Source organism: Eleutherodactylus coqui, chromosome 8 (assembly GCF_035609145.1).
Source record: "Eleutherodactylus coqui strain aEleCoq1 chromosome 8, aEleCoq1.hap1, whole genome shotgun sequence".
NCBI classification, from domain to species: domain Eukaryota; kingdom Metazoa; phylum Chordata; class Amphibia; order Anura; family Eleutherodactylidae; genus Eleutherodactylus; species Eleutherodactylus coqui.
Window position 1 is genome coordinate 171,993,226 of NC_089844.1, and position 23,763 is coordinate 172,016,988.

Here is a 23,763-nt window from a genome sequence, read left to right on the forward strand (position 1 = left end):
CTATAATAGTGCTAGATTTCCTACTTCTCTACTTCCTTGTGAAATTAAAGGCCATGGAGAATTTTAAAAAAATATTCTTCTATATTTTGTGATTATTCTCGAGCTCTGGAGAGGTTTTATTCAGTTATTAAAGTTTGGTAGAAGACAGGGGGTTAGATATGTGGAAAAGGAATTTTTGGGAGGATAACCACCTTCGCACCAACTTCTCACCTGAGCACATTAACTGCTCTTTGTGAGGTGAGCTTTTTTGGGGGGTGGGGCGTTTCAGCCATTTTCAAATGGGGACCTCTTTCTTGTCATTCTGAAGTTTGTGCTTGTGAACTTTATTTTGTTTTGCTGGAATGAGTTGCAAATTTGCTGGCTCTTAGGAGCTTGTGCGGGGTCTACCTGAGTTATACAGGTCGGGCTCTGTCGTCTGCAGCCTTCTAATCCCCAACTTTGGATAATCTTAAACCCTTCGTTTGAGATAACTTGGTTGCTCCTGCCTTTGGACACTCAGTTTATGTGGGAATCCCCACTTATATGGTATCTTGTTTGCACAGGACATTGGTGATTTGCACAGATTTTTTCCTTGCCAACATAGTTGCTTTCAATAGGTCTGTAAAGAGCTGTATGTTTTCATAGGAGTGCAGGAGAGCTTTTGGTCTTCTAGCCGCGAACACCAGCTTTTCCTTTGTGTGGTAGTAGTGTATACGTGCCATCACATCCCTAGGAAGGCTTTCTGCAATCATTTTGTGTCTCTGCCACCTGAGTATTCTATCCACAATGCGTTCCTCTAGTGAGGTGTCAGGAAGCAGGGTTTTAATTAAGTTTCGCATGTAATCTCTGAGCTCTGCAGGTTTCACCATTTCTGCTATACCTCCAATTTTAATGTTGCAGTAATGCCTATCTTCAAGGTCAGGAAAAAGGTGTAGTGATTTGGACAGCTCCTCTGGATGGCCAAAAGGACCTATAGTGCTTTATGGTAAGGGATAGTAAAGCTATGTAAAGCAATGGAGTTGGTGTAAATAGAGGAGACCCTGTCCCATCAAGGAAACATCAAGTGAGAGCTTGCATGGAATGAAGAACTGGATGGCTGGGGCCCCCAGTCAAAATAGAAATGGGGGAGAAAAAAAAAAAAGATCCTGCCCTCAGTGACTTCTAATGGAAACACACGGGCCCATGCAAATTATCTAATGTGGTTTGATGTGTCCTAGAAGGAGGTTGACAAACCAGCATTGGTAACGTAAAGAGATGTTTAATATACAAAACAAGATCAAACCACATTAGATAATTTGCATGGTCACAGTGCAAGTGTTTCCATTAGAGGTCACCCTGAGCGCAGGATCTTTTTTGTTTTTCCCCCATTTCTATCTTCAAGGTCAGCCATTTTACTTTTAACTGCCTCAAGTTCTTCCACTTGCTTGTAGTGATAATCAGGTCATTATGAGAGCCTGTTTGTTCACCCATTTTATAGGTGGTTAATTCTGTCTCCCAAATCTTTCTGGAAGAATTTATAGATGCATGCACAGCTTTCAGTTCGCTTTGTAAGTGAACTGAGAGCGATATTCAGTGCTAGGGTCATTTCTCTTATAAAACACTGATGCTGCCTCATCTGTGCAGCTGATTTTACGTATTGGGTCACTTACTTTTGCTGGGTCTCATATCTTTTTCCTCCTCACATCTGGAGCTTTCTGCATACATTGTATTCCTGTTCCTAGCTGCATGGAATGCTTTTTCCCCATCCTCTGCATTCCTGGATGCACTTTGTGTACAAAGTACTGGGGTGTCCAAGTTTCCCTCATTGTTTCCCCTCTTAGGCTTCCTCTCCTTGTGGTGCTGTGGGTGCCATCTTGCTTATGGGGCTCTGAGGACCTAAAGTTTCTCGCTCATCTTTCTTCTCTATTAATCTCTCTGCTCCCAGGCTCTTTATCCCTTCCTGTTATGTGGTTATTTCATCATTAAGACTGACAGCTCACAGTACCTTTATTACTTTCACCAGCCTGCCAGCTCTCTGCTACTTCTCCCACCCCCTCTGCTTCTTCCAGCAGAGCTCCTCCTGCTCAGAAAACGAAGGGACTGAGGAAGCCTGCTTACCCCTCATGTTGCAGGGAATCCCCACAGCCCACTGCCCCAGGCAGCTTCAGCTGATCAATGCCTGCAACGACATGTCCTCCGCTCTCCTCGCACCAGGAAGAATTCTGTCAGGCGCCGCAGACCTTCTTTTGTCGGCTTCCTCTTTGACATCCTCCTTTCTTCTCCTACACCTTCGTACGCCCTTACTTGTTTTTGCCTTCACTTTTAGAGGTCTTTGGCAGGAGCAGTTTCCAACATCTGCTCCTGCTGACATCCAGGCCCCACCCCTCCCAGCTTTAATGTTTTAACAAAGGCCATCGTGAGTTGGTGCCCAAATTAGTGGCAATACGTATCTATGGACAACCAGAAAATTCTAAGACTGGGTAATCAGTCACTGCACTAGTCCTGAGGGTTGTTGAATCATAGATTTTCTCAAAAAGATAATATAGCTTCAAGAAAAGCAAACCCTTTGCTATTACACAATTTCTTCATTGATACCATTGTGTGTATTAAGTGTGACTTGCATTAAAAAAAAAACTTTTAAAACAGTTGTACACAGTTTGTGGTGAATAATCAGCCACAACGTATGGAGTGGTGGGGTTAGGGGAGAACCTTTGTGTTAGGGGACCCACCTGTACATATTGCAGATGTTTGATGGCATTTGAACTTATCCGTTTTAACTGGCAACTCCAAGTGCCACTTAGTTTTGCATCATGCATGGGCACCTTAAGAACTCATTCCCACATGCATAATGTCAGTGCATTACACATGTAATACGGTGAATAGATTCAATGAAAAGTACGTAGATTCATTCACATTGGCCTATATACATTGCATTTAATACACTACGTATTATGTGCGTATAGCCTTATTGTTCTCTATGGGTTGTGTATTAAACACTGTACATACGCAATGCTGCAAAGAGACAGCAGCGGGATTTAAAAAAAAAAAAAAAAAAAAAAAAGATTACCAGTCACATTGCTCATGACAGCGTACGTTACACTCAACGATAGCCGGCTCCCACAGCGGGAAATAGTGAGTCTGCATTTTAGGCATACAGCCGTGGGAATGAGCTTTCACACATAGGTTCCCCCCCACCTGCACTGTGGATGTAATTAGTGTGCTCAACAGAAGACAAACAGTTCAATGGTCTATTACATTTTTCTTGTCTACAACTGTGACTTGGATGCAATCCTACATTCGTTATCAATGCAGAAATCCAGGAAATATCAACAAGTTCACTTTATTATGCAACTGCAGGGAATACTTACAGCATAGCCCTTTATATGTGTGTAGTCTCCGATTAGTGTTGCTCAGATAACTCTGGCTGGCGCAACGGGACCATATTAATTCTTTACTGGACTAAAACACTTACAACATTCTAGTTCTTAACACATTTTATTTCCATTTAAAATAAAAATCAGATTGCAAAAATCAAGATTGTGAACTAAGCAAAAATTCTAAACGTCAACATTATCACAGTATTTCCTGGCATAACAGGCAAAAAACAAACATAAAAGAAGCAGTGGTATTAGTCATGAACAAAACGCAGGGGCTGAGCATTAAGCCCGGAGTCATGCAGGAATGGGGACAGGTAAGGATACAGCTTCTCAGTGAATGTGGCATTGAAGGTGTAGATAGCAGACATGTCATCAGCGTTGTAGAAGGAGATCTGACCTCCTTCGTAATCTATGTACACTCCGATCTTCTTCGGCTTGGCGTTCAGGATCAAGGTCTTGGAAGGAGACTCTAGAGCCTTGTAGGCGTTACCATTCCTCAGCCAGATGGCCCAGTAGCCGTTCTTGGGGTTCAGCTTGATTTTACCCTTGCGATTGCTGGACTCGCTGGCCATACCAACATCCCAGGCGGTCTTGTCTCCCACATCCACCTCCCAGTAATGGCGGCCTGAATCAAAGCCCTGAGACCCCAGGACTAGAATGCACTGGCTGAAGCGTTTGGGATTGTCAGGCAGTGGGAGCTTAGTGTCTCCATATTTAACACTGGTCATATTATCGGACAGCACTAGGTTGGGATGCGCAGTAACAGGATCAAGCAGCATTTTAGTCAGATCTGGACAAAGAAATAAGAAATGTTTAATAGTTTTCATCATACATATACTTAAAAAGTGCAAATAGCCATCTAAAATGCTAGCTTTTGTCCCTCTAAATACTGGCCACTAGAGGTCTCCTAATCGGTTGCCAACTGCTTTTTGTCATGTTGAGTTGGTCTAGTAACAGGGTCTCTAAGTGAAGGTCCCTGCTTGCTGATGGCCATAGAGGTGTATGGAGAGGAGGGTGGTGGAGGACAGAACTGCTGGAAGGAAACAAGGAGACACCCAGATGCCATTGCAGCTAATAAGAGTTTATTGCCCCCACAGCTAACTGAAATCAAATATACACTGCTCAGGACAGTGCGCCACTACTTAGGACAGTGCGCCACTACTTAGGACAGTGCGCCACTACTTAGGACAGTGCGCCACTACTTAGGACAGTGCGCCACTACTTAGGACAGTGCGCCACTACTTAGGACAGTGCGCCACTACTTAGGACAGTGCGCCACTACTTAGGACAGTGCGCCACTACTTAGGACAGTGCGCCACTACTTAGGACAGTGCGCCACTACTTAGGACAGTGCGCCACTACTTAGGACAGTGCGCCACTACTTAGGACAGTGCGCCACTACTTAGGACAGTGCGCCACTACTTAGGACAGTGCGCCACTACTTAGGACAGTGCGCCACTACTTAGGACAGTGCGCCACTACTTAGGACAGTGCGCCACTACTTAGGACAGTGCGCCACTACTTAGGACAGTGCGCCACTACTTAGGACAGTGCGCCACTACTTAGGACAGTGCGCCACTACTTAGGACAGTGCGCCACTACTTAGGACAGTGCGCCACTACTTAGGACAGTGCGCCACTACTTAGGACAGTGCGCCACTACTTAGGACAGTGCGCCACTACTACTCTGGGAAGACTGAGAATTAGAGAAGAAGCATGCAAAGGGGAAACTGGTGATAAAGGATACAAGTTAAGTTATAGTTAGAAAATGCCATATTCTCCCATCTCTTCCCGCTTGCTGAAACTCCTCTTTACCCCCATCTCATTCAACATCCCCATCAGATGAAAATCACAACCAATGGCTCCATACTTTTCCCAGTCCTACAAATCTGCTGTCTTAGCTTAACAGTTGAGGCCACCCTCTTCCTCAAATCACACATACAAGCCCCTGACATCTCCAACTCAGAAAACCTCACATACAATCTTGTTTAAACTCCAAGACAACGAAAATGTTGGTACATGCCTTCATCTCCCATCTGGGCTACTGCAGACTCCCATCGAGTTTTCTTGTGCCAATTAACCTTCAACGCTGCTGTCCAACCAATCTACCTCTGCCCGTTACAGCCTCTGTCAATCTCTTCATCAGCTGTCCATTGTCCAGAGAATACAATTTGATATCTGATAGTGACACAAGTCCATACACAACCTGCCCCTTCCATATATCTGATACCTCCCCCTAACATGCAATATTCAGTCCACCACATACATCTGACCTTATCTGATATGTCCCCAATGTAATCTCCTATATAAAGCCTCTATAGAGATTTGGCTTAATATCCATATACCTCCCCACACGCAACCTCTGATCCTCCCAGATCTCCTTCTCTTCTCTAATCTGCTCTTCACACAATCATTTACAAGATTTCTCCGTGTAACTTATACTCTGGGATTTGCTACCCCAAAACACGAAACTCCAGCACCTTGGAAAGTTTCAAAGAAGAAAATAAATAAAAAAAAACAAAAAACAACCTTAACCCCTTTTCAGGAGAGCTACAACGTGCAGTAACCCTACTGTTACCACTAGGTGAACAGCTTCTACCCTCCCTCGTAGTCTGTAAGCAGTCATGGACAGGATGTTCTCTCACTATCAGTTTTGAAGTAATTTAGTCAATGTTAATGGTTCCTGTTTTTCCATATACAATTTTAAACTCTCACTCTGCAGTTCTGTGGAATTAGTTGTCAAAAGGGTACAATGTTTAAAAAATGACTGCTAATGCACTAGAGGAATATGTCATCAGTTTTTCAGGGGACTTTCCAAGTACACTTTAAATTCCAAGTCAATAGGATGTGCAGGTGAATATACAATCCCTGTAACTAGCTACTGTTGGGGAGATGCTAACTGTAGCATTTTTCAACATAAGTAACAAGTTGATATTCCTTTCAAGCCCCATGAGCACTCTAGAGCAGAGAACCAGCAAGATGTTTACATACAGTTAAAAGTTGTGGAGTTTGTTTAGCTTGTATAGGAAATTACCTAGCAATAAATATGTACATTACTGATCTACAAAATGCTAAGGACTTATGCCAATATGGCTGAGCTCACATGAGCAGGTCGGATTCTGTATGCGGATATCTGGAGTGGATAATCTGTAAGTAATCGCAGAAACCAATTCCACGTGGTCACATATGTGCGGTTTCTGCACAGTTGCACATATAGGACAGCATATTGTCCACGCAGAAGAACAAACGCAAGCAGACAAGGACATCAGAAAGTTGCCTAACCCCCTGGAAAAACCCTTCTATCGCTCAGGCGAGTTTCTCTTGTGCTGTCGTGGTGACAGATGCTCCAAGAGCCTTCAGAACAGGATATTGCTCTCTTGGCTTGTTTTATACTACTTTCCTTAAAACCATCATTTAACCCCCCCCCCCCCCCAAAAAAAACACATTCTTGTGGAAGAGAAGAATAAGCTAGGTTGCAGATAGTCTGGATTGGTGTGTTGCTTCCCAGACTGTTCTGCTTTCTTTATACCATTTGTTATCTGATCTAGAAACTTACATTTGTTCCACAGTCCATACGCAATGTAATTGCATAGGCATTGCGGATAGAATGCATCCATAGAGATCAATGGAGCTCATATGTGTGGAATTCACGGTAAAAATAGAGCATCCTGCGATTCTTCTTATGCTCACATAATACGCAATACCTACCAGCAACTGTGGGTGACAACTGACAAATCAATGCCTGCTTATCACTGCGTATAATACGCATGGACGACAATTGCGTAATCCGTAATTCAAATTCGCTCGAGTGACACCGGCCTATGTTTAGGAGGAGCTGACTCCGTAGTGAGTGCAGCAAAATTACTTGTGGTTTCTTATACGAGTGATTTGGTGCAATAAACTGGCACATACTGCTGTGTGTTAGTACTTACTTGGAACGATAAAAGATTTCATCTGCTTCCAGACTGAATACTGAATGGGCCCTCTAAACGTTCCTTGACACAGATCTTTAGAGAGCAGGCTGTTTCCAGAAGACATCACCTCTTTTTGCTGCATCTGGCACCTGAAAAGAATATATAGTGTTGGTGAAGCATTGTCTACTGCCTACAAATACTGCAATTATTACAATTCTTAAAAAAAAACAAACAAAAAAAAAAACAAACTTACTTTTCAATGAAAGACTTGATGTCCTGCAAGCAGGGAAGGAAAAAAAAAAAGGTAGCAGTTAGGTAATAAAAAACTAGGAGATAAGTTGTCAGCACCATAAATCCCAAGCAGAGATTACAGGACTGCAAGCAGTAGCACTTACTGTCAGGAAAGAGATGGAATCAGTATCATTCGTCCTCTCGTTGGCCATAGTGATGGTCTCCTTAATGTTATCCTGGTTCTCCTGCAGCTGGACCATGTTGGTCTCCATCTCTTTCAGCAAGTTTTCTCCTTGTTCCTGGAGCTGCTCCAGAAGCTTCTCCTCACGCTCCTTCAGAAAAGTATGCAGCTTCTCAAACTCTGACACAACATGCTGCTTGAATTCAGATACATTGGTCTGTAGGGAAGACAGGGTTACTCAAATGTCATCTAGTCACTAGACATGAATACAAATTAATTAGCCTGTTAGTAATTATACATCGGCTAAGGATTACAGGGAATGGTCGCTCACCTTGTGCTGCTCAACTTTCTCGCTCTGTTGGCTGGTCAGATGTTCAGTAACCTTGAGGGCCTCTTCTAGTGGAGCCACAATGGCCGACAGCTCGGTCTAGAGGTGACATAATGAAAGTTAAGATTTAAGATCTGCAGCCATTAGAAACAGAGGCGTGTCTTCTCCCAACTTACCTTGTACACTCCCACTGCATCCAGGATGGGCAGGAAGTTGTGACTTGCGTGTTTGAGGGAGTCCCTGCAGATGACGCAGCTTAGTGTCCCATCGTCTTTACAGTAGAGCTTCAGTCTCTCATCGTGCTCAGGACAGTTCTCCGCAGGCTTCGGTTTCTCAGTAGCTTTAGCTGGAGTCGAGACAGAAGTGGCACTGACAGACTTCTTCACCAGGTTAGCCAGGGCTCTGTTGGTGGTATACCTCTTCTCAGTGATGACTTCCTTACAGTCAGGGCAGGTAAAGGATTCCTGGCCATCCCAGGCCTTGTCAATGCAGTTACGGCAGAAGTTATGGCCGCATTCCACCATGACCGGATCCTTGAATAGCTCGCTGCACAGAAGACAGGTAAATTCTTCAGCAAATTCCCCAGATGCCATCACTGAATTGCCTGATGGAGCAATTTCAATCTTTGCTTTCTAGAAGAACAGACAATATTTTAGAGTCAGTGGTCAATTCCTTCTGAGAGACTGAAAAAACACACAAGACAAAAAGAGATAATGTCCTCCTGCTGGGAAGAATAAAAACGTAACGTTCATTACAATATTTCTTCCAACTCACTCTTCCGACTAATGGTGCCTGAAACAACATGGTTTGTAGAGGGCATCCAAATATCGGGACTTGCACTGCACAAACAGAATTTAAGTTATCACACAGCAACATTACATCCCATTGTTGGATCAGCAGCTGTCTTGAACAGCAATGGCTGCTGTAGCCCTCCTGTGCGGACATGACAATCATTGCAAAACAAATGGTTTTAATGGGAAAAAAAGAAAAGGGAAAAAAAAGTCAGAAACTGCGTGTATCCAAGACAACAGTGAAAGAAACTAAATGAGGAACTGGTCAAACATCCCAAGCTTGAATTTAAGGAAAGCAAAAGTTTATAATGGAACACAATGGACATTATATACACAGTACCGGAAGTATGAAGAAAACCCAGGCACGATATTCAAGAGGCGACCCACTACAAAGAAGTCGGGATATGCAGTTTACAGAAACTTTCAGCATGGACAAATGTGGAGGCTGCGCGAGGCGACGCCTGTAATGTCTGGTAATCGCTCATATCCACCAAGCCATGAAATTAGGATGGGAAAAAAAACACTTAAAATTAACCCCCAAATGAAATCAAATGACAGCTGTTCTTTGCAGTAGCTAACAGAAGATTTTTCTGACTTCAATGCTCTGTTACCTACATTTATCCCAATAAGACACATTGAACAGGCTGAATAAGCAGAATTAGGCGCGTTCATATTTTCTGATGTCTGATGGGAAAAACTAAAGAAAACATGGGTTCGGTAAACACACCTTGTGAGCTAAACGCCGCAGTATTTTCCAGAAAACTGGCATAAGTAAATAGATCTGCCAGGATAGATTTATTTGAAGAGCAGCACGTAAGGGGAGCCCTCACGTGAGCTGATCATCACACCCTCATGACCTCTGGTAAGCGCAACTATGCTTGCCATTTGCCTTAGTGCGCAGCACAAGTCGAAAAGAGCAGGTCAGCGGTGTGACAGAAGGAGGCATCCAACACTGGCTGCACCGTTATCTGAAGTAAAGATTTGAGGAGGATTCAATTAGGAGTGGAAACGCCAATCACATGAAAGTAAGACTCTTCTGGGAAGAATCACATTTGTCCGTATTTGTTAAAGCTGAAGAAAAAAAAAAAAAAAGAAAACATGGCAGCCAGTGTCCTCAAGAACTATACAGCCAGTAGGAAATGTCAATGACATCACTGAAGGGACTGTATATAACATGATTTAAGTCCCCCACAGACCAGTATTTTCTGCTTGAAACTCACCATAACTGTGCAAAGGCTGTAACCAAAGGTGATTGTCGCACGCAGAAGAAACTAGGCAGAGGCAGAACACAGTACAGGACCACTAATAAGTCATTAGGTCGTTCGTTGGCAGCTGGAAATGATGACCATTACAAGGGCCTAATGCAGCCATCTGATTGGCTGCTATGGCCATCACTTCCAACCCCATTTTGTTCCAAAGAAACACAAAGCGACTCCCTGTAAAGCCATGTGCACATGTAGCAGATGGTTTTCACTGCAGAAACAAAATCAGTTTCAAAATCTACACCGTGCATGCAGATTTAATGCTTTAAAGGGCCTTTAACACGACCCAATAATCAGGCAAGAACATTCACCTGAACATTAGTTTGCCCAACCATTGGGCCGTGTAAAAGGGCAAATGATCAGTCGGCTTTTAGGGTTGCTGCAAGAGTACAAATGCTTGCTGGTTGGCTGCACATGTCCATGTAAACAGGGAGATGTGTAGCAGACAAGTGAGCTGTATAGGTACGACCATGTATTCCCATACTGCACATCTGCCCATGTGGTCATCAAGCAGCGCTGAGCTTCTTGTTCATTGTGGTCAGCACTCTGCTCAGATTATCTGCAAGTGTAAAAGTAACTTAAACAATGGAAGACATTCGCAGCAGATAGCACTTATGAAAGGGGTTGCACAAAGCCCTGTATTTTGGGTGCGGATAGTGCATGAAAAACAACTTGTCCGCTGCATGTGCACGTGGCCTACAAACAATGAGCGCATTGTTGTTTTAAGGCGTCGTTCACACAAGTAAAATTTGCAGCGGAAAAGCACGGCTCAGCTGCAGATCCACTCCCCATTTGGATTTAGACCAATTCAACAAAGCAAAACCACATATAAGAACTACATCAAGAATTGACAGTTCATAGGGTGTGGATTTTTAATCTTTTTTTTGAACAATGGCAGATTCCTGTTGGCGATGCTAAATTGCAGCCAATTCTGGCATGAGTTTCGGTGCAGAAACTGCAAAAGAGAAATTTAAAAAAAAAACCCTATGTGAACAAGGCCAATGCAACAAGCTCCAATTGGCACTAAGAATCAGCTTATGGGGATAAACGATCGTGAGTACCATCATTAGTCTCCATAGGCTGGCCTGTACATCTCTAACGTGAGAGATGTGCTGACGAACCAGCATTTGCTCGTTTGTCAGTTGATTAGCTTCCATTTTACATGGCCATAAGAGTTTAACTCCATAAAACTACACAAAAACTGGACAAGTGTCATTCATAAGCTGGATAGTATGATCAGAACTGTAAAAGAAAGGAGATTGCAGAGGTCAGTTTGTCAATTAGCACCACTTAAAGAAGTCAATTTGTTTTTGTGATTTTATACCAATTGCAGATTAGCCTATTACATTGTAATAGCATATGGAGCTACTGAAAGCAACAATTAATGCAACACCTGAGTGTTAGATGACAAAAAGCTCTGCAACATCTGCATATGTACATTACGATAAGGATAGTAACCCGATGTCCAAGGCTAAAAGGTTGTTCTCACTACTAAATTTGAGCCATGTAACAAGATCAGGACGTGTTTTTCCTGGCCTTCACACGCGTCAATTCAGACCCTATGGGGGCAAACAATCATTTGCCCACATCCATTGCTTTTGGCAGCAAATCCCCTGCCAAGAACAATGATTTTTCCACCTGAATAAAAATATATATAATTAGCCATTGTGGAAGAATGTGGCATTACATGGTGCACATTCAAAATAAATAAATGGGTGACTGCGTTATAGATGGTAAACTAGAGCTGTTCTCCGCTAAGCACCCTCAAGCAGAGGAGCCCCTGCATTAAGTCCATACTCACTAATAGGGAGTACAGATGGGTGTATCCCAATGGAACTAGTTTAAGAAAGATAAAACTAAATAAAAAAAATGAAGTTGCAGTATTAAAAGTTTCCTCCCACACGAGTTGGTGATGGCATGTCACTAGGATATGTCATCAGTTACAAATTGGTGGGTGAGACTCCAGAATGATCATGACAATAAAAGGCACCTTCTGTATTTTCTGCTGCATAGCACCACTTCCAGTCAAGCAGTGGTATTGCACCAAAACCCTATTCACTTGAATGGAGCCCACATTGCAGTTCTATATAGACCGCACCATGGAAGACTGGCATTGTGTGTAATAGAATTCCTTCTATATAACGCAGCTGCTTCATTCTAATGATTGTGGGCCCCAGCAGATTGGCACTGCAAAACCAGTAGAAAAAAAATGCAATAGTGCATGTTTGGTCATGCAATTCTATTTCTCAGATGCCTCAGAAGGTACAAAATAACATGGGTTTGAAAGGTCCAAAACAGCCATCGCCATGTAAAAAAAATAAAAATAAATAAATAGATGACAAACGCTGTTATGTTCGATCTCCGTATTAAAGCAAAGAGGATTTAAACAGTTTATTTATGTGAAGGGCGACAAACAAGTAGACTTATTACAGACCATTCCATTGTAGTGGCGAGCACTGGCCGAGTAGACCGACAGGATTGATGCTCGTGTTACCTTCGATTCATGATCCTCGTCCTCGTTTTTCCGTTTCAGAGGAGCCTTTCCATTTTCCGCGATGTCCGAATTGGTACCGTTTGCCACTTCAGCCTCCTCCTTCACTGGTTTGGGAATCACCAACCGTGTTTTGTCAACCCACTCATTTTGTCGTCGATTCACTGTGGACGGAAAATTGAACTTACAACGTAATTTAATAGTATAACAAGTGGGGAGGATTGTGGGCTCCTGACCAAGTGATAACTTACCAAGGCTTATAGGGTGGAACTTCTTGGCACCTGCAGTATAATTGCCCCCAAGTGCTGCAAAACTGCACATACTGAGCAATTGAGGAGAAACAAAACCCTGACCAATTGCTTAAGAATTGTCTTCACAAATCAAGAAGAGGGTGGGGAAAACACGATTCATCAAGGATAAGAACCAAAAAACGTGAAAGATGGAGAGCAACCAGGGAGCGGCTAGCTCAAAAGAACATGTGGAGGCTTAAAACCAGCCACCTACCACATGAGAAGAGTTTGCAGAATGTGAAGATGAACAAAGACATTGTAAGACCATAAAAGCTGTCTAAACAAACCCTGTTGGAAGACCCCCTACCAAGATCAGATAATGGGAGGGGTAGACTCTGCCCTGCTGTGCCACAGAAGGAAGAAAGCATTGCAGGGCATCCACTCTAGTCGGTGTGTGCCCATGCCATTGACACAACAGTCTGCCAGGGTCAAAGGTAAAGAAAAAAAAAATATTTAGCTTTCCCAATTGGTTTTCATTTTGCTCAGGCTTTGCAATGGTAACGATAGCAAGCATGAGTAAAAATAAAGCAGATGCAGCAGGCAGTGCAATGCATGAAGAGCAGCAGGGGGAATACTAGGCAGAGATGAAACCAGCACCTCACCTGCTGCTTCATTTATAGCTTATGATGGAACGTTCCCCAGGGTTAGCCTTTTGCTTTGCAAGACATTTGATTGTCCAAGAAAATCTTCAATAATTGCTCATTTGTGAAGTCATGTACTCTCCTTTTCCTCCGTAGGAGTTCTTGCTTCTTATGGAAGTACTTAACGATGAAGCTACCTTCGGCAAGAAGGAAACTTAAGACCAGAGAAGAACAGAGAGAGGGATCCAAAAGGCACGAAACACGTGGAGTAGAAGTGTAGTCCAGTGCCCAGCAATATGGACTATTCAGACTGAAAGCACTGGACCAAAAGGGGAAGGAAAAAAGAAATAAAAAAAACCACGTGCGGATCACGCCCGTCACCGGCTCAAAAGGGCCAACTGGAGATCAACTTGTGTTAAAGACACAATCCAAAAGCTTTAATGTTTGATTTAGAGGACTGATGCGACGCTCCAGAACATGGATTAGACACACCCAAGAGTACGGCGCCCTGTAAATAAGAGAGCTGTTCCCCTCATTCACACAGCTCCCAGCTCACACTGCAAGAGAATACACAGAGCATGATGTGCATCCATCCCCTCCCCCGAGCGATTACTTACAACCATCGTAATGAACATAGAACTCCTCCCTCCCGGCCTGCTTGTTCATTCTGGTCTTCAAGATTTCTGCATCATCTGTTGAAGAAAGAAAGTGTTTAAGTGACAAAAGATTTGTGAGCTGCCAAATTATAACACAACAGGTGGAGGATTCTCATCAGTCCTGTTTCCAAGGCCGCACTCACACTAGCGGAAGCATACTGGAAGAGGGACGCAGCAGACTAGGGCTTTTTTCCAGTCAAAAAAAAACTGAAGCCGACTGAAAGCATTCAGATTTTTTGAAGTCCCATTTCAGTTTTACATCCTCCACAAACTGGTCATAGAGAAACCCTGAACTGAGCCCCAAGGCAGGTGTGAAACCACCTGGGGGGGGGGGGTTACAGATCTGGCTGAAAATATCGGGTGGTGGGGGGCAAAGCACTGCAAAAGCAGGCAGATCCCATTATAGTCAGCCGGGCCCAGCTGGCTGCGTTTGGTTGTATCCAGAGACGTAACCACTCGGCCATGAGGATTCCCCTCTCTGCTTCCCTTACAGAACAGGAAAGCAGAATCCCAGCGCAGATGTGGAACCCCCCTCCCCCGTTGTATGGGGCCTTACTGACATTCAAACAGTATAAATCTGCACACAGCGCAGGTGGAATACAGAGTGTACACCGATGTATATATGGAGGGGCAGTACACACAGCAACTACTCAGCTTGTCTCTTGTGCATATGGGAATTTATTTAGTGTGACATGTATAAGGAGTATATAAAGGGGTGTACACATAGGGTATGACTACTCTCAATAGGATCCATCCTGAGGTATATATAATGGGATGGATGCAAGGTGAGATGTATATACATAGATGATCACTCACAGTACGACCCATCCTGCGTCATGTATATGCTGTGAGGTGTATACGGGTTATATAAATGTATACAAGGTGAGGTGTATAGAAAGCCATGTATACATAGGAGGATGAGAACGCATGGTACGATACATCCTGCCTCTTGTATATATGATGGGAGTGTATACATACAAGATGACTACTCACAGTATATACAGGGTGTATACATAAGGAATGCGCACTCACAGTACGGCCCATCCCGCCTCTAGTATACATGCAAGATGTATATCACATGATGTAACGGTATATATATGGTGAGGAGTATATAGAATGTATACATAGGTTAATATATATAGGGTGTATTCATAGGGGATGACCACTCACTGTACTGTCCATCCAACCTCCAGTATACATGATAGATGTGTGCATATACATAGGTGATGAGCACTCGCAGAATGCTCCGTCCTGCCTTTAGTATACATGTAAGACGTGTATGGGGTATGTATTGTGAGCTGTATATAGTGTTTACACATGGGTGGTATATACAGTGAGCTATATATAAGGGAGAGTATACATAGGGGATACGCACTCATGGTAAGTCTGTTTCCCTCTAGTATATAATGTATCTAGCTGTCTACATAAGGGAATTTATACATAGACGAGCACTCGCAGTATGGTCCGTCCCAACGCTAGTACATATGTGAGGTGTATATAAAAGAGGGAGTATACGTAGGGGGATGAGCATTCCTGGTTCAGTGCATTCCGCCTCTAGTATACATGCGGGAGGTGTGATATAGATATATAGAGTGAGAGGTATATACATAAACAAACACTCACGGTACCATCTGTTTCTCCTCTAGTATACATGTGAGAAGTATATAGAGTTTATACACAGGGTTGTATATTGGTAGGGGAAGGGGCGGCGCATATGGTGAGGGGTATACACATTGGTGATAAGCACTCATAGAAACAGACAGTTCCAACTCTAGTATACATGTGAGGTGTATATGGACTGCATATATGGCGAGGGGCGAACACTCACAGTACCATCTGTTCCACCAATAGTATACATCTGAGGTGTATACGGACTGTATACATGGTGAGGGATAGGGAGTGTGTGTGTGTGTATGTATATATATATATTATATAGTGAGGAATATAATGACTATATATGGTGAGGGGTGAACACTCACGGTACCATCTGTTCCGCTTATAGCATACATGTGAGGAGTATATAGAGACTATACACAGGGGTTGTATATATGGTCAGGTGTATGTGCAGGGTACATAAGGGGGAACATATATAGGGAATTAGCACTCATGGTATATCTCACCTGTATACATGGTCAGGGGATATAGAGATAGAGAATAAATATAAAATATATATCGGGAGGAGCATTCATGGTATGGTCCATCTCACCTGTATACATGGTGAGAGGTATGTGGACTGTGTATATAAGAGGGTATATACGGGGAGAGAGGGGAGGGTATATATATGAAGGAGGGGTATATACATGGGGAGGCGCACTCACAGTACGATCTATTACATATGGTGAGGGGTATATATGAGTGGATGTATGTGGAGGAGATATATGTGTGTGTATAGGACGGTAAATACATGGTGGAGCACTCACGGTACTACATGTACTGCCTCTATTATATATGGTATGGGTTATATATGGGTGGATGTAGAGTGTAGAATATATATAAAACGGTATATACATGGGGAGGAGAACTCACGGTACTATCCATCCTGCCTCTATTATATATGGTGAGGGGTATATATGGGGGATGTATGTGGAGAAGATCTATCTACCTACCTACGGTATACAGGCCAGTATATACATGGGGAAAGAGCATTCAGGGTACGATCCATCCTGCCTCTATTATATATGGTGAGGGGTATATATGGGTAGATGTAGAGGGTGTGTATATATATGAAGGGTATATAGGACGGTATATACATGGGGGAGGAGCACTCATGGTACGATCCATCCTGCCTCTATTATATATGGTGAGGGGTATATATGGGTGGGTGTATGTAGAGGATATATATAGATATGGGCGTATATATATGAGGGGTATATAGGGGGTGTATACAGGTGTATACATGGGGGTGGAGCACTCACGGTACGATCCGTCCTGCCTCTATTATATATGGTGAGGGGTATATATGGGTGGGTGTATGTAGAGGATATATATAGATAAGGGTGTATATATATGAGGGGTATATAGGGGGTGTATACAGGCCAGTATATACATGAGGGCGGAGCACTCAGGGTACGATCCGTCCTGCCTCTATAATATATGGTGAGGGGTATATATGGGTGGATGTATGTAGAGGATATATATATAGATATGGGTGTATATATATGAGGGGTATATACAGGCCGGTATATACATGGGGAGGAGCATTCACGGTACGATCCGTCCTGCCTCTATTATATAAGGTATGGGGTATATATAGATAAGGGTGTATATATATGAGGGGTATATAGGGGGTGTATACAGGCCGGTATATACATGGGGGTGGAGCACTCACGGTACAATCCGTCCAGCCTCTAATATATGGTGAGGGGTATATATAGATAAGGGTATATAGGGGGTGTATACAGGCTAGTATATACATGGGGGTGGAGCACTCACAGTACGATCCGTCCTGCCTCTAATATATGGTGAGGGGTATATATGGGTGGGTGTATGTAGAGGATATATATAGATAAGGGTGTATATATATATATATATATATATATATATATATATATATATATATATATATATATGAGGGGTATATAGGGGGTGTATACAGGCCGGTATATACATGGGGGTGGAGCACTCACGGTACGATCCGTCCTGCCTCTATTATATATGGTGAGGGGTATATATGGGTGGGTGTATGTAGAGGATATATATAGATAAGGGTGTATATATATATGAGGGGTATATAGGGGGTGTATACAGGCCGGTATATACATGGGGGTGGAGCACTCACGGTACGATCCGTCCTGCCTCTATTATATATGGTGAGGGGTATATATGGGTGGGTGTATGTAGAGGATATATATATAGATAAGGGTGTGTATATATATATATATGGGGTATATAGGGGGTGTATACAGGCCGGTATATACATGGGGGTGGAGCACTCACGGTACGATCTGTCCTGCCTCTTATATATGGTGAGGTGTATATATGGGTGGATGGATATATATATATATATATATAGATAAGGGTATATAGGGGGCGTATACAGAACAGTATATACATGGAGGTGGAGCACTCACGGTACGATCTGTCCTGCCTCTATAATATATGGTGAGGGGTATATAGGGGGTGTATACAGGCCGGTATATACATGGGGGTGGAGCACTCACGGTACGATCCGTCCTGCCTCTATTATATATGGTGAGGGGTATATATAGATAAGGGTGTATATATATGAGGGGTATATAGGGGGTGTATACAGGCCGGTATATACATGGGGGTGGAGCACTCATGGTACGATCCGTCCTGCCTCTATTATATATGGTGAGGGGTATATATAGATAAGGGTGTATATATATGAGGGGTATATAGGGGGTGTATACAGGCCGGTATATACATGGGGGTGGAGCACTCACGGTACGATCCGTCCTGCCTCTATTATATATGGTGAGGGGTATATATGGGTGGATGTATGTAGAGGATATATATAGATATGGGTGTATATATATGAGGGGTATATACATGGGGAGGAGCACTCACGGTACGATCCGTCCTGCCTCTATTATATATGGTATGGGGTATATATAGATAAGGGTGTATATATATGAGGGGTATATATAGATAAGGGTATATAGATGAGGGGTATATAGGGGGTGTATACAGGCTGGTATATACATGGGGGTGGAGCACTCACAGTACGATCCGTCCTGCCTCTAATATATGGTGAGGGGTATATATGGGTGGGTGTATGTAGAGGATATATATAGATAAGGGTGTATATATATGAGGGGTATATAGGGGGTGTATACAGGCCGGTATATACATGGGGGTGGAGCACTCACGGTACGATCCGTCCTGCCTCTATAATATATGGTGAGGGGTATATATGGGTGGATGTATGTAGAGGATATATATAGATATGGGTTTATAGATGAGGGGTATATAGGGGGTGTATACAGGCCGGTATATGCATAGGGGTGGAGCACTCACAGTACAATCCATCCTGCCTCTATTATATATGGTGAGGGGTATATATGGGTGGATGTATGTAGAGGATATATATATATATATATATATATATATATATATATATAGATATGGGCGTCTATATATGAGGGGTATATAGGGGGTGTATACAGGCCGGTATATACATGGGGGAGGAGCACTCACGGTACGATCCGTCCTGCCTCTATTATATATGGTGAGGGGTATATATGGGAGGATGTATGTAGATATATATAGATAAGGGTATATAGGGGGTGTATACAGAACAGTATATACATGGGGGTGGAGCACTCACGGTACGATCTGTCCTGCCTCTATAATATATGGTGAGGGGTATATAGGGGGTGTATACAGGCCGGTATATACATGGGGGTGCAGCACTCACGGTACGATCCGTCCTGCCTCTATTATATATGGTGAGGGGTATATATAGATAAGGGTGTATATATATATGAGGGGTATATAGGGGGTGTATACAGGCCGGTATATACATGGGGGTGGAGCACTCATGGTACAATCCGTCCTGCCTCTATTATATATGGTGAGGGGTATATATAGATAAGGGTGTATATATATGAGGGGTATATAGGGGGTGTATACAGGCCGGTATATACATGGGGGTGGAGCACTCACGGTACGATCCGTCCTGCCTCTATTATATATGGTGAGGGGTATATATGGGTGGGTGTATGTAGAGGATATATATAGATAAGGGTGTATATATATATGAGGGGTATATAGGGGGTGTATACAGGCCGGTATATACATGGGGGTGGAGCACTCACGGTACGATCCGTCCTGCCTCTATTATATATGGTGAGGGGTATATATGGGTGGGTGTATGTAGAGGATATATATATAGATAAGGGTGTGTATATATATATATATATGGGGTATATAGGGGGTGTATACAGGCCGGTATATACATGGGGGTGGAGCACTCACGGTACGATCTGTCCTGCCTCTTATATATGGTGAGGTGTATATATGGGTGGATGGATATATATATATATATATAGATAAGGGTATATAGGGGGCGTATACAGAACAGTATATACATGGAGGTGGAGCACTCACGGTACGATCTGTCCTGCCTCTATAATATATGGTGAGGGGTATATAGGGGGTGTATACAGGCCGGTATATACATGGGGGTGGAGCACTCACGGTACGATCCGTCCTGCCTCTATTATATATGGTGAGGGGTATATATAGATAAGGGTGTATATATATGAGGGGTATATAGGGGGTGTATACAGGCCGGTATATACATGGGGGTGGAGCACTCATGGTACGATCCGTCCTGCCTCTATTATATATGGTGAGGGGTATATATAGATAAGGGTGTATATATATGAGGGGTATATAGGGGGTGTATACAGGCCGGTATATACATGGGGGTGGAGCACTCACGGTACGATCCGTCCTGCCTCTATTATATATGGTGAGGGGTATATATGGGTGGATGTATGTAGAGGATATATATAGATATGGGTGTATATATATGAGGGGTATATACATGGGGAGGAGCACTCACGGTACGATCCGTCCTGCCTCTATTATATATGGTATGGGGTATATATAGATAAGGGTGTATATATATGAGGGGTATATATAGATAAGGGTATATAGATGAGGGGTATATAGGGGGTGTATACAGGCTGGTATATACATGGGGGTGGAGCACTCACAGTACGATCCGTCCTGCCTCTAATATATGGTGAGGGGTATATATGGGTGGGTGTATGTAGAGGATATATATAGATAAGGGTGTATATATATGAGGGGTATATAGGGGGTGTATACAGGCCGGTATATACATGGGGGTGGAGCACTCACGGTACGATCCGTCCTGCCTCTATAATATATGGTGAGGGGTATATATGGGTGGATGTATGTAGAGGATATATATAGATATGGGTTTATAGATGAGGGGTATATAGGGGGTGTATACAGGCCGGTATATGCATAGGGGTGGAGCACTCACAGTACAATCCATCCTGCCTCTATTATATATGGTGAGGGGTATATATGGGTGGATGTATGTAGAGGATATATATATATATATATATATATATATATATATATATAGATATGGGCGTCTATATATGAGGGGTATATAGGGGGTGTATACAGGCCGGTATATACATGGGGGAGGAGCACTCACGGTACGATCCGTCCTGCCTCTATTATATATGGTGAGGGGTATATATGGGAGGATGTATGTAGATATATATAGATAAGGGTATATAGGGGGTGTATACAGAACAGTATATACATGGGGGTGGAGCACTCACGGTACGATCTGTCCTGCCTCTATAATATATGGTGAGGGGTATATAGGGGGTGTATACAGGCCGGTATATACATGGGGGTGCAGCACTCACGGTACGATCCGTCCTGCCTCTATTATATATGGTGAGGGGTATATATAGATAAGGGTGTATATATATATGAGGGGTATATAGGGGGTGTATACAGGCCGGTATATACATGGGGGTGGAGCACTCATGGTACAATCCGTCCTGCCTCTATTATATATGGTGAGGGGTATATATAGATAAGGGTGTATATATATGAGGGGTATATAGGGGGTGTATACAGGCCGGTATATACATGGGGGTGGAGCACTCACGGTACGATCCGTCCTGCCTCTATAATATATGGTGAGGGGTATAGAGGATATATATAGATAAGGGTGTATATATATGAGGGGTATATAGGGGGTGTATACAGGCCGGTATATACATGGGGGTGGAGCACTCACGGTACGATCCGTCCTGCCTCTATAATATATGGTGAAGGGTATATATAGAGGATATATATAGATAAGGGTGTATATATATATGAGGGGTATATAGGGGGTGTATACAGGCCGGTATATACATGGGGAGGAGCACTCACGGTACGATCCGTCCTGCCTCTAATATATGGTGAGGGGTATATATGGGTGGGTGTATGTAGAGGATATATATAGATATGGGTGTATATATATATGAGGGGTATATAGGGGGTGTATACAGGCCGGTATATACATGGGGTGGAGCACTCACGGTACGATCCGTCCTGCCTCTATTCTATATGGTGAGGGGTATATATAGATAAGGGTGTATATATATATGAGGGGTATATAGGGGGTGTATATAGGCCGGTATATACATGGGGGTGGAGCACTCACGGTATGATCCGTCCTGCCTCATATATGGTGAGGGGTATATATGGGTGGATGTATGTAGAGGATATATATAGATAAGGGTGTATATATATATGAGGGGTATATAGGGGGTGTATACAGGCCGGTATATACATGGGGGTGGAGCACTCACGGTATGATCCGTCCTGCCTCTATTATATATGGTGAGGGGTATATATAGATAAGGGTGTATATATATGAGGGGTATATAGGGGGTGTATACAGGCCGGTATATACATGGGGGTGGAGCACTCACGGTACGATCCGTCCTGCCTCTATTATATATGGGTGGATGTATGTAGAGGATATATATAGATATGGGTGTATATATACGAGGGGTATATATAGATAAGGGTGTATATATATGAGGGGTATATAGGGGGTGTATACAGGCCGGTATATACATGGGGGTGGAGCACTCACGGTACGATCCGTCCTGCCTCTATTATATATGGTGAGGGGTATATATAGGTGGATGTATGTAGAGGGTATATATAGATAAGGGTGTATATATATGAGGGGTATATACAGGCTGGTATATACATGGGGGAGGAGCACTCACGGTACGATCCGTCCTGCCTCTATTATATATGGTGAGGGGTATATATGGGAGGATGTATGTAGAGGATATATATAGATAAGGGTGTATATATATGAGGGGTATATATAGATAAGGGTATATATATGAGGGGTATATAGGGGGTGTATACAGGCCGGTATATACATGGGGGTGGAGCACTCACGGTACGATCCGTCCTGCCTCTATTATATATGGTGAGGGGTATATATAGATATGGGTGTATATATAGGGGGTGTATACAGGCCGGTATATACATGGGGTGGAGCACTCACGGTACGATCCGTCCTGCCTCTATTATATATGGTGAGGGGTATATATAGATAAGGGTGTATATATATGAGGGGTATATAGGGGGTGTATACAGGCCGGTATATACATGGAGGGGCACTCACGGTACGATCCGTCCTGCCTCTTGCAGGAGTACGTGGCTCCGATCTGTACGACCACATCTTCCTCCACGTCCCCGTCGTCGCCATCTCCCCCGTCATCATTCTCGTCCTCGTCGTCCATGGGCTCCTCGGGATTGTTGTCCTCCTCCCCGGCCGCCTGGACGTCTTTCTTCTCCATCTCTGAGGAGCTTTCGGACTGCACTACAGAGGCCATAGCGGCGGAGCACGTGACGTGGGAGAGCGGGAACCTGCGCGGCGGGGGCCTAGAAACTATCACCTCACACGGCGGAGGGGAGCCTGAAAACTATCACCTCACAAGCTGGAGGGGAGCTTAGAAACCTATCACCTCACTTGCAAGAGGGAACCTGAAAACCGCGTGGCGAGAGCGCCGGCCGGGCCTGGAAGGAGGATGACGAGCAAAAGACAACGGCGATGTGAGGCAGCACCTTCTCTATCAGCGCTCTCCAGGACTGACTGCACATGCGCTGCTTCTACACAAAGCTTTGGGAGGAGCTTAGCTCGGAAAAAGATGGCTGCCTTCAGGCGG

The 23,763-nt window shown here is 43.6% G+C and overlaps 1 protein-coding gene across 3 annotated transcripts; it reads right to left on the reverse strand.

The window, feature by feature from the left end:
* Window positions 1–3,434: 3,434 nt before the first annotated feature.
* Window positions 3,435–23,702, reverse strand: LOC136577184 (nuclear factor 7, brain-like). Of its 3 annotated transcripts, none has more exons than XM_066576975.1 (9): window positions 23,220–23,702; window positions 14,021–14,095; window positions 12,536–12,696; window positions 8,165–8,620; window positions 7,992–8,087; window positions 7,644–7,877; window positions 7,502–7,524; window positions 7,267–7,397; window positions 3,435–4,125 (listed from the first exon to the last, which is right to left on the reverse strand). In XM_066576975.1, the coding sequence occupies exons 1-9, from the start codon at window positions 23,428–23,430 to the stop codon at window positions 3,587–3,589; spliced, it is 1,926 nt and encodes a 641-aa protein (XP_066433072.1). In that variant the 5' UTR covers window positions 23,431–23,702; the 3' UTR covers window positions 3,435–3,586. The 3 variants fall into 3 exon arrangements, with proteins under 3 accessions (XP_066433072.1, XP_066433074.1, XP_066433075.1); XM_066576977.1 differs by lacking the exon at window positions 23,220–23,702 and adding an exon at window positions 18,339–18,357 and having other exon boundaries at window positions 14,021–14,091; XM_066576978.1 differs by lacking the exon at window positions 23,220–23,702 and adding an exon at window positions 16,825–16,832 and having other exon boundaries at window positions 14,021–14,091.
* Between the last annotated feature and the right edge of the window lie 61 nt (window positions 23,703–23,763).

Excerpts from the sequence above, each read along its gene's own strand:
- LOC136577184 (XM_066576975.1), bottom strand. The coding sequence starts at position 23,430 with ATGGCCTCTGTAGTGCAGTCCGAAAGCTCCTCAGAGATGGAGAAGAAA. Across the intron at positions 7,878-7,991 it reads AGAAAGTTGAGCAGCACAAG|ACCAATGTATCTGAATTCAA; the intron begins GTGAGCGACCAT and ends TCTTCCCTACAG. Across the intron at positions 7,398-7,501 it reads ATCAAGTCTTTCATTGAAAA|GTGCCAGATGCAGCAAAAAG; the intron begins GTAAGTTTGTTT and ends TATTCTTTTCAG.